Source organism: Nansenia antarctica (genome assembly GCF_963989245.1).
Source record: "Nansenia antarctica genome assembly, chromosome: 2".
NCBI lineage: Eukaryota > Metazoa > Chordata > Actinopteri > Argentiniformes > Microstomatidae > Nansenia > Nansenia antarctica.
Window position 1 is genome coordinate 74379769 of NC_137675.1, and position 18436 is coordinate 74398204.

Consider the following 18436-nt stretch of genomic DNA (forward strand, 5'->3'; position numbering starts at 1 on the left):
AGAAAGTTCAATGTTGTGCAGGTTAACAGTACCTCAGATCAGGACTGTACCATTAGAGAGGGAATATGGGGCTGACGGTCAGTGAATGAAAACGGGGAACAAACAGTAAAAAAAAAAAAAAAAAAAAAGAGCATTGCTGGCGGGGAGTTGAATCAAATCAAACCAAGTAAACCAAAGCGAACAGTACAAAAGCAATGATGATTTTTAACACTAGACCCGCTTAGATTTACCCTCCACACTCTCTCTCCCATAGCCAACCTCCATTGAAAATGTAAATTAGAACATATCTCTCTAAATACGACTCTGTGTGTGCGGAGACGGCAGACCGGACGGTTTAGCTATGGCGCCCATTGATCACGTTCCCTCCGGGTGGGGCGATGTGGATGGAGTCTAGGATAGGCCGCAGTATCTGGCCAAACGGCCTTCAGGGGTAGAGAGAGAGGGGTAGAGTAGTAGGAAAGGAAAGGATGGAGAGATACACAGGTTAACGATAATTTAATGATAAATAACTGTTGCTCAGCTGCTACACTTCTACTTTGGCTAGTGTAATCTAGGTATGGCTGAGGAATAAACCAAAACAAGTATTTTACTTAAGCAATAATGCCTGAGAGGATTTATCGACAATATTGGGGCACTTAGGTGGCGTAGCGGGGTAAGCGTTGACCATGTAACCGCAGGGTCCCCGGTTCGATTCCGGCCGGGGACATATCCTGCATGTCATCCCTCCTCTCTCTCTCACCCATCCTTCCTGTCTAAATCTCTACTGTCTCTATCCTCCTCTCTCTCTCTCACCCATCCTTCCTGTCTAAATCTCTACTGTCTCTATCCTCCTCTCTCTCTCTCACCCATCCTTCCTGTCTAAATCTCTACTGTCTCTATCCTCCTCTCTCTCTCTCACCCATCCTTCCTGTCTAAATCTCTACTGTCTCTATCCTCCTCTCTCTCTCTCACCCATCCTTCCTGTCTAAATCTCTACTGTCTCTATCCTCCTCTCTCTCTCTCACCCATCCTTCCTGTCTAAATCTATACTGTCTCTATCCTCCTCTCTCTCTCACCCATCCTTCCTGTCTAAATCTCTACTGTATCTGTCCTCCTCTCTCTCTCACCCATCCTTCCTGTCTAAATCTCTACTGTCTCTATCCTCCTCTGTCTCTCTCTCACCCATCCTTCCTGTCTAAATCTCTACTGTCTCTATCCTCCTCTCTCTCTCACCCATCCTTCCTGTCTAAATCTCTACTGTCTCTATCCTCCTCTCTCTCTCTCACCCATCCTTCCTGTCTAAATCTCTACTGTCTCTATCCTCCTCTCTCTCTCACCCATCCTTCCTGTCTAAATCTCTACTGTCTCTATCCTCCTCTCTCTCTCTCTCACCCATCCTTCCTGTCTAAATCTCTACTGTCTCTGTCAATAAAAATGAAAAAGTGGGACTGCCCCAGGGGAGTAAACTCCTACCAACGGTTATACAACAAATCAGAAAATTGTGATGACAAAAACCTTTAGCAGTGTTTCCTCTATATGCATTAAATGAATTTTCTCCGCCACTAATTGATTCAGTTATTATGACCGGAGAACAGAAAAAAAGCAGATTGAAGCTAGATTTAGGCCGCTTCCAGACCTACATTTCGTTACGATTTAGGGTGTAGTAAATTACAATATGTTACAATTAACCTCGTCGTTTGTGTTCGCACTGCAATATATATACCAGTTTTGACATCTTGAATGTTGTTGGGTTTTACACAGTAAAAGTGGTGTTTTTACAGAATTCGAGGAAAAAGCTTTTTGTTTTTATTTTTATGATTTGTGTTGATTCGAAAAATGATCCGATCCGTGACTCAAAAACCGTGACACGATCCGTGAGTTAGATGATCCGTTACACCCCTAGTAGCTGTACAGCTGGGTTTCCGTTAACCGGTAGTTACCGGTCTTTGTCCGGTAAAATATGTTGGTAAAGTCCGACATAATCCTCTTCGGTCATAATGTCAGGTGAAAATAATTCCCTCTAAGCACAATTTGAATACAATTTGCTAAAAATAAATTGTCACGTATTCTGATTCCTTCTATATTAAAAAAGACATATATAGGCTATATATTTTATTAATGTGTAGGCTAGCGCTAGCCTATGCGATGAAGAAACAGCGGTAATTTATAAGTAATACATTTGAGAGCATGGCAACGGTGGACAACCTGCAGTCGGAGCTGAAAAGCTTAGCAAGCCAGTGGGACAAGCTGAAAACATCACCACTAGAAGAATATGTGACCAGGACAGTGGAAGAGGGACCCGATGGAGGAAAGGAAGAGGACATGGAGATCATCACCAAAAGTTGTGCCTTCTGCAAAGAGTGCCCGCTGTGCTGCTACCAAATTCTGCAGAGATTCAACATGCTCACAGATGCATACCCCCTGCTTGGACTTGCATACAAGTTCTTGCTGACATTGTCAATAACCCAGGTGGCCTGCGAGCGATCATTCTCAACACTTAAGTACATAAAAAGCAGACTGAGGAGCAGCCTGTGTTCCAGCAAACTGGAAGCCTTCATGTTGATGGCCACTGTGGCTTTGGACACAGACACTGTCATTGACAAAGTGGCAGAGAAGAGTGAGCTCATGAGGAAACTGCTGTTGTACTAAGGTTAGAGAATATTCAAATACAATTATTCTAATAATTTAGCAGCTTTTTAGACTGAAGATAATTTGATCATGTGACTCACTCATTGTTATCCCCAGTTCCCCACCTCTCTAAGGATGCCCTGTATGATTCATTGTCCATTGTTGTTGAGACTAGTATCCAGAGGGCCATGCAGCCTTTTCCACTAAGTGAGTATACAGTACAGTAGCTGTCAGTTTTTTTTCTCCATTTTCTGGAAGATGCTCTGATCATCTGAATCTGTCACATGATAATGTACAATTTACAATTTTGAATTAATTATCTGTCTCTCTCTCCCTCTCTCTCCATCATGAGATGGCATTATTGTTATAGTTTGTTGAAGTGGCTGTTTTCCAGATATGCTGCTATCTCTACATTGTTCTACAGTAAGTAAAAAGGTACTACTAATGATGCAATTATTACTACTACTACTACTAAATGATCATGTCTTAGTCTCACCCTTGTCTCTGTCTCTGTTTCTCTCTCTCAAAGATGCCGTTTGTTTGAAAAATTTCACTGGACTTCACAGTCTTTCTTTTCCATTTAGCAGTGAGTTCACAGTCTATGCTGTATTTATTACTAGTACATAAATATTTGAATTTATTATATATTATTTAATATAATAAAACATTTGAAATTATTCTTTGACTTCTGGTGCTTTTTCTTTGATAACATTTTACTTCTACTATACTTGAGTCAAGTATGGAGATTGTGTACCCCATGGCCACCACCGCCAGTCAAGAGTGAGTGAGTACACTGGTCTACTTGCACTGGTACCATTGCTTACTGCATGTAGTCGTCTTTGTAGTGGTTTGGGGGAATACTACAGTTTGTCATATGACTGTACAGCACAGTATATAAGACGAGTATATAAGGCAAGTATTTTTGTGCTGGTGGGTGTGGTCCGACCGATTGGGGTGGGCCTGTCTGGGCCAAAAATGCCAGGGCCTAATTTTTGTCCCAGTCCAGCCCTGACGGTAACCGATGTTCAGTGCTGTATGCGCGTTCCGCATGTTCTGCTGCAGCTGTAGGATATCTTGGTATTTGATCACCTTCTATATAAAATCACCTGCTCGGCTTTAATGACTTAACCTCAAAATTTTTTTATTTTATAAAATGTTGCCACCCTCTAGTTTTTGGTGAAATTACGTCTTTGTTTTGAGCGCCAGTGCGCGTTTCATGCGCATGCACGCGGAAAAAATGCACGCGGAAAAAACTCACCACCCCGCCACTAATGTGAAAAATCCTGGAGGAAACACTGCTTTAGGTATTTATTTTGTGATAGGTTATGGTGGTTTCGGGCCATGCAGTAATATACACAGTGTTCCAAATTATTATGCAAATTGCATTTAAGTGTCAAAAACATTTAATTTTTTGTTTTTCAATTTAACTCATGGATGGTATTGTCTCTCAGGGCTCTTTGGATCATTGAAATCAATCTCAGACACCTGTGATAATTAGTTTGCCAGTTGAGCCCAATCAAAGGAAAACTACTTAAGGAGGACGTTCCACATTATTAAGCAGGCCACAGGTTTCAAGCAATATGGGAAAGAAAAAGGATCTCTCTGCTGCCGAAAAGTGTCAAATAGTGCAATACCTTGGACAAGGTATGAAAACATTCGATATTTCACGAAAACGTAAGCGTGATCATCGTACTGTGAAGAGATTTGTGGCTGAATCAGAGCACAGACGGGTTCGTGCAGATAAAGGCATAAAGAGGAAGGTTTCTGCCAGACAAATTCATCGGATTAGGAGAGCAGCCGCTAAAATGCCATGACAAAGCAGCAAACAGGTATTTGAAGCCGCTGGTGCCTCTGGAGTCCCGCGAACCTCAAGGTGTAGGATCCTCCAGAGGTTTGCAGTTGTGCGTAAACCTACTATTCGGCCACCCCTAAATAAGCAGAAACCCCCCCACCCCCTCACAAGCAGAAATGGTTGCAGTGGGCTCAGAAATACATGAAGACTAATTTCCAAACAGTCTTGTTTACTGATGAGTGCCGTGCAACCCTGGATGGTCCAGATGGATGGAGTAGTGGATGGTTGGTGGATGGCCACCATGTCCCAACAAGGCTGCAACGTCAGCAAGGAGGTGGCGGAGTCATGTTTTGGGCCGGAATCATGGGGAGAGAGCTGGTAGGCCCTTTTAAGGTACCTGAAGGTGTGAAAATGACCTCGGCAAAGTATGTAGAGTTTCTGACTGACCACTTTCTTCCGTGGTACAAAAAGAAGAACCGTGCCTTCCATAGCAAAATAATCTTCATGCATGACAATGCACCATCTCATGCTGCAAAGAATACCTCTGTGTCATTGGCTGCTATAGGCATAAAAGGAGAGAAACTCATGGTGTGGCCCCCATCTTCCCCTGACCTCAACCCTATTGAGAACCTTTGGAGCATCCTCAAGCAAAATATCTATGAGGGTGGGAGGCAGTTCACATCAAAACAGCAGCTCTGGGAGGCTATTCTGACATCCTGCAAAGAAATTCAAGCAGAAACTGTCCAAAAACTCACAAGTTCAATGGATGCAAGAATTGTGAAGGTGATATCAAAGAAGGGGTCCTATGTTAACATGTAACTTGGCCTGTTAAGATGTTTTTGTTTGAAATAGCTTTTGATTTCAGTAAATATGACCTCCTAATATGACCTCCTAACCCTAAATTCATCAAATTACAATTTTTTGTTCTTTACAACCTATAAAATGTTTTGAAACTCTGTTGTGCATAATAATTTGGAACAGTGCATTTTGAGTTTTTTATTTTTAAAAAAAATACTGTTATCATTGGGAGGTTTGTTCAATAACATTTGAATTATACTCTAACGGTTGATGACTTGAAAATTATACTGATTGTCATTTGCATCGAATATTTAGGAAAATCAGAGAAAAATATAATTTGCATAATAATTTGGAACGCGGTGTAGTTCCCAAAGCTACAACGGTTGCCAAGGGAACATAATAAACAAATCTACTGTGGCGTAGGAATATCATAATAGGTGATTTAACCGTGATATTATCATTCACAGATTTATAAATTAAATCGTATATATATATTTTTTTTTCATAAACGCTGAAGGGCTCAACAGAATCATGTTATAAGCTGGGAGGGTCATACTTACGTAGAAAGCACTTCGGAAGGCAGGTCTGTGATGTAAGAAGGGATCTTCCTGCCTGTTAGGAACTGGGCCACCTCGTTAGTGAAGGTGTTACAGTTGTGCTCAAACAACCTGTACCTGTCACCTCTGTGGAAGAAGAAGAATCATCTATAGTTGCAGTATCTGATGAGCTATCTTTATGTGTTTCCTGTGTGTGTTTCCTGTGTGTGTGTGTGTGTGTGTGTCTCACCTGTATGTGCTCTCTCCCAGTGAGGCCAGGTAGTCCATGAAGATCTCTTCTGACACCTCTGTGTTTCCTAGTTCCACCACAGTGTCTGGGGATCCCAGCATCGTTCCCCCCTGAAACGAGCGCGCGCACACACACGCACACACACACACACACACACACACACACACACACACACACACACACACACACACACACATCACACACAGTCCTTCAGTATCATACAAAATGCTAATCCAAATACCCTCTCTGTAAAGACTACACTTTGAACTTCTCTTCTGTTGTAACTTCAAGTCATATGACCACACACACACACACACACACACACACACACACACAGTCCTTCAGTATCATACAAAATGCTAATACCCTCTCTGTAAAGACTACACTTTGAACATCTCTTCTGTTGTAACTCCAATAAGATAAGACTAGTAAGTCTGTAAATCAATACAAATGGGCGGATTTGTCAATATCTCTGATCAAGGGACTTGTACAAACCTATGATAAGACGGGGGGGTCAAGCATGTCATTCTGAAAAACAGTAGCTGTAGGATGAATAATTGACTTACAGGTGAACAGCTGGAGATCCCCACTCCTCCAAAAAAGAACTCATCTCCATACACCACAATGGCTGTATGCCTGTGAGTACAGACAGACAGAGTAGAAGACAATCTGATTTAGCACTAGCCTACCCCTTTAGACATTATTTGTTAGTTGGAACCATGGACAAATTGCACACATGCCAAATGTGGCATCTGCCTTGTTCGTGCGTTCATAGATATAGAGTCAAATACATTGTCAAAAAGATTCATACCAAATTCCATCAAGTTGTTTTCCTGCAAAACAAAACAAAGGAGAAGACATAAGAATATGATGGATGTTAGACACGTCATCAAGCTTCTAGCGCCCACCTGTTTTTTTAATTAACCTGTACCGCGTTTAGCTCGCTAAACCTGTTGGATTTTTGTCTCAGAGGGGGGGGGGGGGAAAGGCACATTGCACTTATAAATATGAGCATTTAAATGCACGCCAAGCTACAGTAACGTTAGTTTAAAATGATCATATCGGCAGCATTTTATTTGCTTAGCCAAGAAAAACCATCTGCCGTGCTGAATGTGGAAAATAATAAATAAATATAGAAATGTATTTCGTTATACTGTGTGTATTCATTCATTTATGTGTCTATATATTTATTGTTAATTTTAGCAGACTTGGTCCTCCATACTGCTCCAGTAGGTGATCAGTGGCGGCCCAGCTGACCCAGGTTGACAGCCCATCGCCGGGGTTCCCTCCGCTCCGCTCCGCCTCTCCCCCTTGGAAGATTTCCAGTTTTTTTTTTTCACTCACCTAACATAATGGGGCTGAGGTTACGAGCCATCCCTCTCGACAGGTCGTATATATACAGTTGTACACTGTATGTTGTGCCATTCTGATCCATCACGTTGAAACCAATAATGTGTTTGTTTTTTAAAGGAGCTAGCCGGCTATCTAACCAGCTGGTTACTGCTTGCGGTTAGCTTGTCTGGAGAGGCTGATGCAGCTGACTGTTCGATTTGCGTCGCCAGTTTTGTCTTCTAAAGAAATCTGCCAAGACGGAGATGAGAGGAGATGAACTAAATCACCTGAAGTGAACTTTGCACCTTTGACGTTAGATATTACTATTAACCGCTGACTACACATATCCTGAGACAGTGGTCCCTACTGAAGGTAATAATAAAAAAAGAAATGTACTGAGAAAGTGCACTAGCGCCTCCATGTGGCCATAAGCTGTCATTAGAGATCTCTGTTGGTGGAGAAGAAGGCTATTATGCAGAAGCGTTCTCTTAATGCTGGTTGGACCAGGTGTGATGTGCAGGCTTTAGTTTCAAGAGGACCATTACTGACATGGTTGATTCCAGGCGTGGAGTCGGTGGAATTTCACATTTAGGTAATTGATTTGTATTTATTTCTTATATTATTTATTGATTTCTCAATAAACTGAAAATGAAAAGCTTCTTTACAGCAAAAGTTTGTCCATTTTCTGAAGGCCACTACAAGCCAATCCTAACTATTGCCATTGCCTACCCTACTCCACCACATCCCTACCAGGTTAATCAAAACTGTCTGACACACGCATGTCAAACACACACACACACACACATAAAGAGAGGAGAGGCATCAAATGAGTGGATGAAAAGCTGGCCCTGGTATGTTCACCATATCGTTTTAAGCAAGGTGTCGGGCTCCAAACTAGCCTATCATAAACACTAGGGTGTAACCAATCGAAGTGCAAACCTTGCCCACCCGGCGTGCTAGACAAACTGAATGAAGCACACCCAATGTAATTGAAAGAAATGTAGAGGCCCTATGGATATTACTGTAAAGTACATTGTAGATACTCTGTATCTAGTGTTCGTATTCACAAAGATATGAGAGCAGAGCAGAGCCTAGTTACTGGCACATGCATGAGTCATGCATGAGTCACACATGTGGGTGTTTGTCTCCTTGTTTTCTTTTCCATTCTCACTCCTGTGCTACTCACCATAAAAGTAGCCTGTCCATGAAAAAAATACTTATATTTTTTGTGATTACAAAAGTGCATCATTCTGAACTATTCATTCCCTAAATGGGGAGGGGAGGAGGGGGTCAGAGGTCAAAATTCTAGAGGTTGATTGTTCATTACAACTCCTACCAATACCTCCCCGAGCTTTTCAGTGGTCACCATGGAAATGGTTACCATGACATCCAGTTCTCGTTGATGATGTTAGAGTTCCAGGTGCAGGAGATGATACTCTGTGATGAAGGAGAGTGTGTATTTCACTGCATGGATAAACTGTAATGGGGCAGGGGCCTCCAGAGTTTTTCATGGAACTTGACAGGGCTCGGGTGGAGACCAGGCATGGCTGTGGACGAAAGGTGGTCTGTGGTTTTTGCGATGAGTTGCACAGTGGGCAATTTATTTTCTCCTTTGGTGGTTCAGAAATTATCTGTATCATGACATATTAGTTAACACTGTGTTATTACAGTGTTATTAACACTTTTTTCAAGAGGAAGGAGATTTCACAGTGGTGCGTAAAAACCAGGCCCATGTGAGTTCATGTAAACTGACCAATCATCAGACTAAACCTACACCTTTGTTGTGATGTTGTGTGTGTGTGTGTGGGGGGGGGTCTTAGTTCCTTGTGGATGGGCTATTTGTGGATATTGGCTGCATTATCTTTCTCATAGGGTAGTTATTTTGGAGAATGAACTGCAAACTGCAAAATGTAAACAACACGACCCTATGATAAGATGTGGCCCTATGAAAAAGATGTAACATGTCTATGTAGCTAAACTAATTATTTCCCATCAGTTCATTATTAATGAATGAAGTTTTACTGGAGAAAATGGTGTTCCTCTGGAAACCTTTCTAGTGTTTCCCTCTCCTGTAAGCTACATATCTCCTTTGACATTACGATGTAGAAGAAAGAGGCATTCTGTCAGCCATTCCAGAAGCTCCTGCTGAGTATAGCTTTAGTAAGAGTGCCATATTTGGAACCAATTCTGTGCACAGCTGGAGGTGGAGGCATTCCCCAACCAAAGAGCAAAGAGCAGAGGGCTTTCATTTCCAATTCAGATTCCGATCTCTCTTCCGATGTCTTTTCAACTGTTACATAAAACTCTGTCTCAGACTCGTGCTGTTGCTGGGCACCGACTTTTGATGTTATCTAAATAACCACACAAAAGGAATACATATAATAATAATAATAATTATTATTATTATTATTATTAGATAATAATCTTTCCATCAACACATTACATTTATGTAGGCTTACATGGATCTCACTGCTTAATGTTGGAAGCTTGATCAATTACTTGGTTAGGCCTACATCTGTTATCCTTACAAAAATACATACCATTAACTAAGAACTATCTTCTGTGTGCCTATGGCTAAATAAGCTTATTGATATGGAACAATATGATAGTCTGTTATGGTTATGTTAAAGCAGAATGTTCATCTGAGACGTTGTATTAATGTTTACGATTTTCCTAAATGGTATGAAGCAAAGTTGTTATTGGTTATGAAACTACAGTAGTGCTGTTGTCGTCCCCTGTTCTCATCTGCGTGCGCGGACTCGTGCGCGCTGCTGGGGGGCTCAGCGCATTGCAATGGCGAGGGGGCGCGCCCGAACTAACGCACGCGCTAGGCAGTGTTGATGTGTCGCAGATTTGAGAAACTCAGGAAGAGCCAGAAATAGCGTTCAACACTAAATAATACTTGTATGTCAGGCCAGGATCATGAAGGCCTAAAGAATACGGGAGGTTTTTAAATGAGCAGAAGAGCGCTGCAGTGAGTTTTTGCAAATTAATTTTTCCTTGGGAAGAAGGAGGAAAGACACGGAGCAGAGAGCATTCCGCGTCACTCTGAGCGTGCGGCCAGCTCAGCCTCGGAGCGATGGAACTGTCATCAATAGGCGAACAAGTGTTTGCAGTTGAATCAATAACCAAGAAGAGAGTTAGAAAGGTAAGAAATGTGGATGCGCTTCCTTCCGCATAGAATTATAATCATCCATGCTATGTCTCTTATTGGTGTAACCTAGATATCGGGTACTATTTGTACAGGTATGAGCCATGCATTATTACACGAAAGTATTGCTACGCAGTTTCCGTATGGAGTTTACGCAATATAATAATAGGTCAATGATATTGATACTGCGCGAGAAGAATATCAGCTGCAAATTACGCTTAAGTTTGGCAATGTTACTGTACTGAATATGCATATCGACGGAAGAGACGTGCCATTTTGTGCGTTGACGCACTTAGTTTTTTTAGTGGAGTTGTAGGTTATGCTCTGGAATACGCGCCTCGTAGTGAAATGTAAAGGGGGTGTGTGTGCTTCGCGAAATTGGGTCTCCATCGCGGGTTTTGGGATTACACGCGTCTATCAGCGCGGCCAGTGTGGGGGACCTACGCAGTTCATTTGTAGGTTACGCCAGCAGCAAGAGAATCGAGTGGACGGATAGATGGGGGTACCTGCGTAAAACTGCTGCGTAATGTTTCACATCGTTTGATCCTTTGAATAATGTGATAATGTACCATGTGCTATTATATTTGAATAGTCTGATCAATGCATTCTTCTCAAATCACGTATGCTATTATACGTATATGTATCAAATGTAGCTAAATGTAAAATGCATGTATGCCTAATCGTTTCTTTAACGTCAACAGAGATATGGGCAAATATAAATATTGGGATTGTATTTACATGTATACATTATACGTGTTGCAACACCATTATTTTTTACCCGTCCAGTACATCACCATTATGTTTCTCTATGGGTGGACAGACTTGGACGGGAAGACCTTCACTGTGCAGCACGTTGCGCAATACGAGTTGTTTACATGTTACCATGGCCCCACCTATTTCCATCGCCCCACCTATTTCCATCGCTTCAATGTTCCAGAAAGTCCTGTAAAATTAAACCAACCAGTACCCATGTGCGATCACGTCATCACAATAGTAAAGCTCGAGGCTCAGAGCCAAGCCCCCTGTTCCCGACATTGACGTCATCTCGCACAATCTCCATTTGAAAAGAAAATGACATGATCCCCCTTTGCACTTTAAAGCGACAGACATCTATTTTTCCTCCTCTATCACACGAAGCCTATATAACACTGGGGTCTCTCCTGCTGCTCTTCAAGCTAAATGTGTCTTTCCTCTTTTCGTTACAGGGTAATGTGGAATATCTATTGAAGTGGCAGGGATGGCCACCTAAGTAAGTACTCTTATTCCTTAGGAGATATAATAACCTGTGTAAAAGGCATGTGTGAAACATGCATACTGACTGCCTCCGCGTGTGTGTGTGTGTGTGTGTGTGTGTGTGTGTGTGTGTGTGTGTGTGTGTGTGTGTGTGGTGTGCTCGTGTGTTTGACAGATACAGCACCTGGGAACCAGAAGAACACATATTGGACCCACGCCTTGTCCTGGCTTATGAGGAGAAGTGAGTAGTCTTTGGAGAGTGCTGGTAATAGAAACAGTAAAAACAACATAAGAACCATAACAATGGGACATGTAGATGTATTTGTTTTATTATTGTAGAAGACATCATGTGAGTCATGCCATCATCATACGAGTGGCCTCTCTCTCTCTCTCTCTCTCTCTCTCTCTCACCCCCATCTCCCCACCCCCTCCCTCCCTCCCTCCTTCTCTCTCCCTCCTTATCGCAGGGAGGAGAAGGACAGAGCCCTGGCTTATCGCAGGAAAGGACTCAGACCCAGGAGACTTGTCTTGCGGGTAGGACACTCACCTTTCTCCTTGTTCCACGGTCCTCAGCCTTCTGTGCTGTCTCCAAGGTTACTGACACAGTAATTACACATTATTGTTTGTGCAAGTTGTTTTATTATAACAATGACAGTAGAATAAACAGCCTCCGGGTGTGTAAACTTTATTGTCCATCAGCTGCAGCAGAAATGATGGGTTTGTTTGTTTGTTTATGTTTTATGTCTGTTTATGGTTGTATTATTTTGGTTTTTGTCATTCTTTGTAAGTTGTTTTGTTGTTTAGGATTATGTCATTTGTCATTCCACTTTTTTATGAAGTATTTTGTAGAGATATACCAGGCACGTGCCGTGAGCTTTTAGATTGGGTAAGCATAAAATATAGAAATACACGTAATTACACATACACGCTATCAGTGAACGCAGTTTCAAGGAAATGCAATTTTGATGCCCTAGAACCCGCTAATAAACGGTAGTGTCACTTTGTGATCAGATTACCAAAAACAAAAAAAACAGTTGCCAGTTTCGACTATATCAGGGGTGCTCATTGTTCAATCTTTTTTGAACCAAGATCTTTTCAAGTAGCCAACCTGCTGAAATCTACAAGTCCAGTTTCAACATCGCAAACGCACACACGCACAACACAGACACACACAGTTTCCATCCTCCATAGTAAACTCACAACACACTTTCTTTTCACACAGGCACTTGACATCACATCACAAACCCTCCCTCTCTATCTCTCTCAAACACTTTTGGTCCAGAACCACTGGCACGGACAGCGACATTAGGCCTATCTCAGCGATTGATTGAGCAGCTCTCTCTCCAAACACAACGGCACATGACTATTCAAAGGTAAAAGCAGAGGAAGTCTTAAATAAGGAGCCATAACCAGCAGCACAGCAGTACTCAAACCATATAGCTAAACAAGCACAGATCGCCACCAGCCTCGCGAATCATATAAACCAGCAAAGAAGCCATGACGTAAATTAAAAAATGATATCTTACCTTTACTTGAAAACGAGGTCCATGCGCCTCTCCTTGCGAAGGAACACCTCTGTCACTTTAGTGTAGAAGTCACTCGCCTGTTGCAGTTTGGAAAGTCTCTCTTTTTCAATTGAGATCAGGGCCAGTGATGACACTGACAGTAATGTCCATATTCACAAAATTTAAAAAGCAAGTTATCCTTATTGATTAGATCGTTTGAGCTAGCATAAACTGTTCTGCTGGGCGAGAGAAAGTAGTGTGAAACGTTAAGTGAACTTGAAAATGATAGCCAATCAGTAGCTCTTATCGGAATGAAAGAACTACTGATTGGCTGTAAGCATGCTTACCCTGGCCACATTAAACAGCGGGCTGAGGCATCGGAAAAAAATAAAAAAGACATTTTCACGCATTCGAATGTACGCGAGGGAAAGCAGAGAGAGAAGTGCTTATAATGCAACGCAATGCAAGCAGAGTAGGAAGTGCTTACTCCTACAGGTGGCGCTAAAAATGCAATGTCAAAATGAATGACTCCTGCTGCCCGGGGACCTAAAATACGACTCTTTTAATGAAATCAAACAAACGGTTTACATGCACTTTTATTTTTATATTTTCACTGTCCTTTTTTATTTTTTCGTTGGGTAAGCACTGCTTACTCTGCTTATATGGACGGCACGTCCTTGAGATATACGTATCTTTTTTGTAGAGAGGTATATGTACCTTTTTATTTTTTAGAAATGCTATGTTCACAATTGTATGCTCTCGAAAAATCCAGTAAACAAAGTAAAAAATGGTTGGACACTGAACTATAAAAGTCATGGAGGCAAATCTGAAAATTGAGAATGCTTCCAGAAAATTGGAGCATCTAGGCTGGAGGTCAGACCACACAATATTAACCTGCCATCTCTCTCTCCTCCTATAGAATATCTACGGCATGGACTTGCGGAGCGCACATAAAATCCCAGACAAGCCTGCCCCTCGCCTCCGCCTCTCCCTCACCCGGTCCATGAGCTCTGACATGGAGCCAGGCGGGCGCCCCTACAGGCCCGGGGAGGGAGTGCGCATGTACCACCGCCTGGTCAGACGCAAGTGCAAACAGAGGGCATCCAAAGCTGTGCCTGACTGCAATTTGTCCCAGGCCAGACAGGACCCCATGGAACATGACAGGGGAGGTGCCGATGAGGAGAGAGTGGAGTCCGAATGCACAACAGAGACGCATGAAGACAGTTTGTATGGTTGGTTTTAATCAGACGTTTCATAAAAATCGAATGTTCTTCTTTATTATTGCACATCAGCTTACAGTTACCTTTACATTTTGGGCATTTAGCAGACGCCTTATTCCAAAGCGACTTACAATTAAAGTTCTTACAATTACAAGTACAGTTCTCTTTGGAAGTATCCGGGTTCATTAGAACATCACATATCCATCAATGTCAAGGTGCATCTACATGGATCATGTTTGAATTTGTGGTCATGTGCATTGATGTCATTTCCCCCTTTGCTTTCAGGGCGTTCAGAGTGCAGCTCTTCTCCTACAGTAGAACCGGATGTGGAGGAGATGACTGACAGGGCGGAGAGCTGCAGTTTTCCAATGGGCTTTGTGGATGAGCTATTTATGGGCGGAGCCCTAGAGATGGGCACAGGGGAAGTGATCATGACTGACAGGCTAGAGAGTGGTACTTCTGAAAGTGGACAGGAACAATTGGCTATAACTGACCAATCAGAGAGCTGTGTTTCGGTTCTGGAGAGACCAAAAGACATTACTGTGATGAACGGTGGGTCAGTAGACGGCACTACAGTGGTAGAGTCAGAGAAAAGTACTTTGATTGACAGGGTAGTGGACAGCGGCACCTCGGAAGAGCAGTTAGGGATACATTCTGTGATTGACATGGTTATCAGCCACAGCACTTCCAATGCCGAGTCAGGGAAAGATGCTTTGATTGACAGAGTAGTAAACAGCACTTCCGAAACAGAGTCAGGGAAAGATGCTTTGATTGACAGAGTAGTAAACAGCACTTCCGAAGCAGAGTTAGGGAAAGATACTTTGATTGACAGGGTAATCAACAACAGCACTTTCAAGGCAGAGTCAGGGAAAGATACTTTGATTGACAGAGTAGTGAACAACACTTCCGAGGCAGAGTTAGGGAAAGAAGGAGACACATCAGTGGTAAAGATTGCAGTTGAGACCAGTGGGACGATAACTAATGATGTTTTAGTGGTCTGTGCTGAGGTGAAGGCAGCAAAGGAAGAGGAGGGGAGTGATACTCAACAGCCGAGTGACTGGTTGGGGACTGAGTGTCTGGATGGTAGTGCCACAGCAGAAGTGAGTCCTGGGAAGGTGATTGTAACCGACGTAACTATCAAGTCTTTGACCGTGACTTTCAAAGAGGCCCTGGCAGCTAAAGGGTTTTTTAGGGGCTGTGGGATGGAGTTCTGAGGGAGGGAGGGATGGAGAGGAGATGAGAGGAAAGGAAAGGAGAGAGGGAGGATGAGGGGATGGGGGGTGTGGGATGGGTGATAAAGAGAGCCATTATACCAGAAATGGTCAACCAAAATGTGAAATGTACCACTCATTTTAAGAACATTATTTAGGTGTAAAAAAAGTGTAATATAATTTCTCACAAAAGATGTTTTGAAAGCCTATGAGATTAATTAATAGCATTGACTATTTGTTTGTTTACGTACTACAGTATATTGCCTTTGAAAAATGGGTGGTAATTTTCACATTGTGGTTTTGAGTTTTGGAGAAGCGACAAAGTGAGTGGGAGGGCAGAGGAAGCCTGGATGAGGCTTGGGGAGAGGGCAACAGATGAGAGCAGTTGACTCCTGAATGTCATACAGTACTACTTCCTCAATATCTCTTCCTTATTTTAGGATAAACTCATTCCCAAAATGATTTTTTTGGGAGTCGTTTCAGTCGCTCCTTCTTTTCTAACAAGTACGCTTTTGTAAAAAAAGATATTCCTGTCTTCTCAGTATTCACAGTAATTTCTGCATGCCCTATCAGTCATGCACACCCCTGTCCTCCATTTCATTTTAAGAGGTTTATTTCTGTAACAAAGAAATGAATTGTTGCCTAGGGGGGTTGATATTCTGCATTTCAATAAGAAGGCTGACTGCATAGAAGTATACTATTGTGTTGTTTGTCTCTTGTCTTTTGCTTTTCAAGTATAAAAGGATACCTGGTTCTATTTTTGTATTACCATTAGTCCACCCCTCTCGCTAAGCCTTTGTGCATTTCTAAATAGGAGATATCAGTTTACACCACTATGATACTGTAGGACATGTCCAAACTGAAACACAAATGTACTTTAGGGTTGTAGGCTATTTATCGCATGTCACATGTATAAGCTAACTTAAATTATATGTCACGTGTCGAAAAATTAATCTTTTGGTCATGATGACTTGTCAAATATGTCTTCTCTATAACAAATGCCTTTTTATTTTGACTGTATTTTCAATAAATACATACATAAACCTATTTGTCTTTACTCATTTAACAGGGTAGTTTGAGTATTGCATGCACCTGTACAAGTAATACCACTATGGCAGTTACATTAATTAATACCACAGCAGCTTATTTCACTAACTACTCTGGATATTGACGTACAGCCATTGTGCCACCATTTGTCACCACTAGGGGACATGATTGACTCCGGATGAGATGTGGGCCATTTAATTCTTGAGGGTTAAGTGGTCAGTAATTCAAGCGTGCTGAACCGGGGGAAATGCTGTAATAGTTTGTATTGTGGAAGTTTCACTGGATTAGCTACATGCTGCTATACCCTGTTCCTGAACTTTAAAATACACATTTATTTATACAGCACATTTCATACACAGATGCAATACAATGGATAAGTATTCTCTTTCTGATACCTATTAAGCCTTTTACATTAATACGCTTTTTGTCCAAAAACTGTAATCCGGTTAACCAACCATCTCTACCACTCAACCAACCATCTCTACCACTCAACCAACCATCTCTACCACTCAACCAACCATCTCTACCACTCAACCATCTCTACTACTCAACCAACCAACTCTACTACTCAACCAACCAACTCTACCACTCAACCAACCAACTCTACTACTCAACCAACCATCTCTACCACTCAACCAACCATCTCTACTACTCAACCAACCAACTCTACTACTCAACCAACCAACTCTACTACTCAACCAACCATCTCTACTACTCAACCAACCATCTCTACTACTCAACCAACCATCTCTACTACTCAACCAACCAACTCTACCACTCAACCAACCATCTTTACTACTCAACCAACCAACTCTACCACTCAACCAACCATCTCTACTACTCAACCAACCATCTCTACTACTCAACCAACCAACTCTACCACTCAACCAACCAACTCTACCACTCAACCAACCATCTCTACCACTCAACCAACCATCTCTACTACTCAACCAACCATCTTTACTACTCAACCAACCAACTCTACCACTCAACCAACCATCTCTACCACTCAACCAACCATCTCTACTACTCAACCAACCATCTCTACTACTCAACCAACCAACTCTACCACTCAATCAACCATCTTTACTACTCAACCAACCAACTCTACCACTCAACCAACCATCTCTACCACTCAACCAACCATCTCTACTACTCAACCAACCATCTCTACTACTCAACCAACCAACTCTACCACTCAACCAACCATCTCTACCACTCAACCAACCATCTCTACTACTCAACCAACCAACTCTACCACTCAACCAATCAACTCTACCACTCAACCAACCATCTCTACCACTCAACCAACCATCTCTACCACTCAACCAACCATCTCTACCACTCAACCAACCATCTCTACCACTCAACCAACCATCTCTACCACTCAACCAACTCTACTACTCAACCAACCAACTCTACTACTCAACCAACCATCTCTACTACTCAACCAACCATCTCTACCACTCAACCAACCATCTCTACTACTCAACCAACCAACTCTACTACTCAACCAACCAACTCTACCACTCAACCAACCAACTCTACTACTCAACCAACCATCTCTACCACTCAACCAACCATCTCTACTACTCAACCAACCAACTCTACTACTCAACCAACCAACTCTACCACTCAACCAACCATCTCTACCACTCAACCAACCATCTCTACTACTCAACCAACCATCTCTACTACTCAACCAACCAACTCTACCACTCAACCAACCAACTCTACCACTCAACCAACCAACT

General features: G+C 42.2%; 2 protein-coding genes across 2 annotated transcripts; one reads left to right on the forward strand and one right to left on the reverse strand.

Annotated features, from left to right (window-relative positions):
- Window positions 1–334: 334 nt before the first annotated feature.
- On the reverse strand, window positions 335–7418 carry desi1a (desumoylating isopeptidase 1a; the record flags this gene model as incomplete). The annotated part of the gene is made up of 6 exons (XM_080524152.1): window positions 335–422; window positions 5758–5880; window positions 5984–6093; window positions 6550–6619; window positions 6795–6816; window positions 7328–7418. 6 exons carry the CDS (start codon window positions 7416–7418, stop codon window positions 335–337), a joined length of 504 nt encoding a protein of 167 aa, XP_080380278.1.
- Window positions 7419–10394: 2976 nt separating this feature from the next.
- cbx7a (chromobox homolog 7a) lies at window positions 10395–15638 on the forward strand (the record flags this gene model as incomplete). Its single annotated transcript, XM_080523411.1, has 7 exons — window positions 10395–10463; window positions 11672–11715; window positions 11875–11940; window positions 12167–12233; window positions 14124–14373; window positions 14710–14877; window positions 15418–15638. 7 exons carry the CDS (start codon window positions 10395–10397, stop codon window positions 15636–15638), a joined length of 885 nt encoding a protein of 294 aa, XP_080379537.1.
- Between the last annotated feature and the right edge of the window lie 2798 nt (window positions 15639–18436).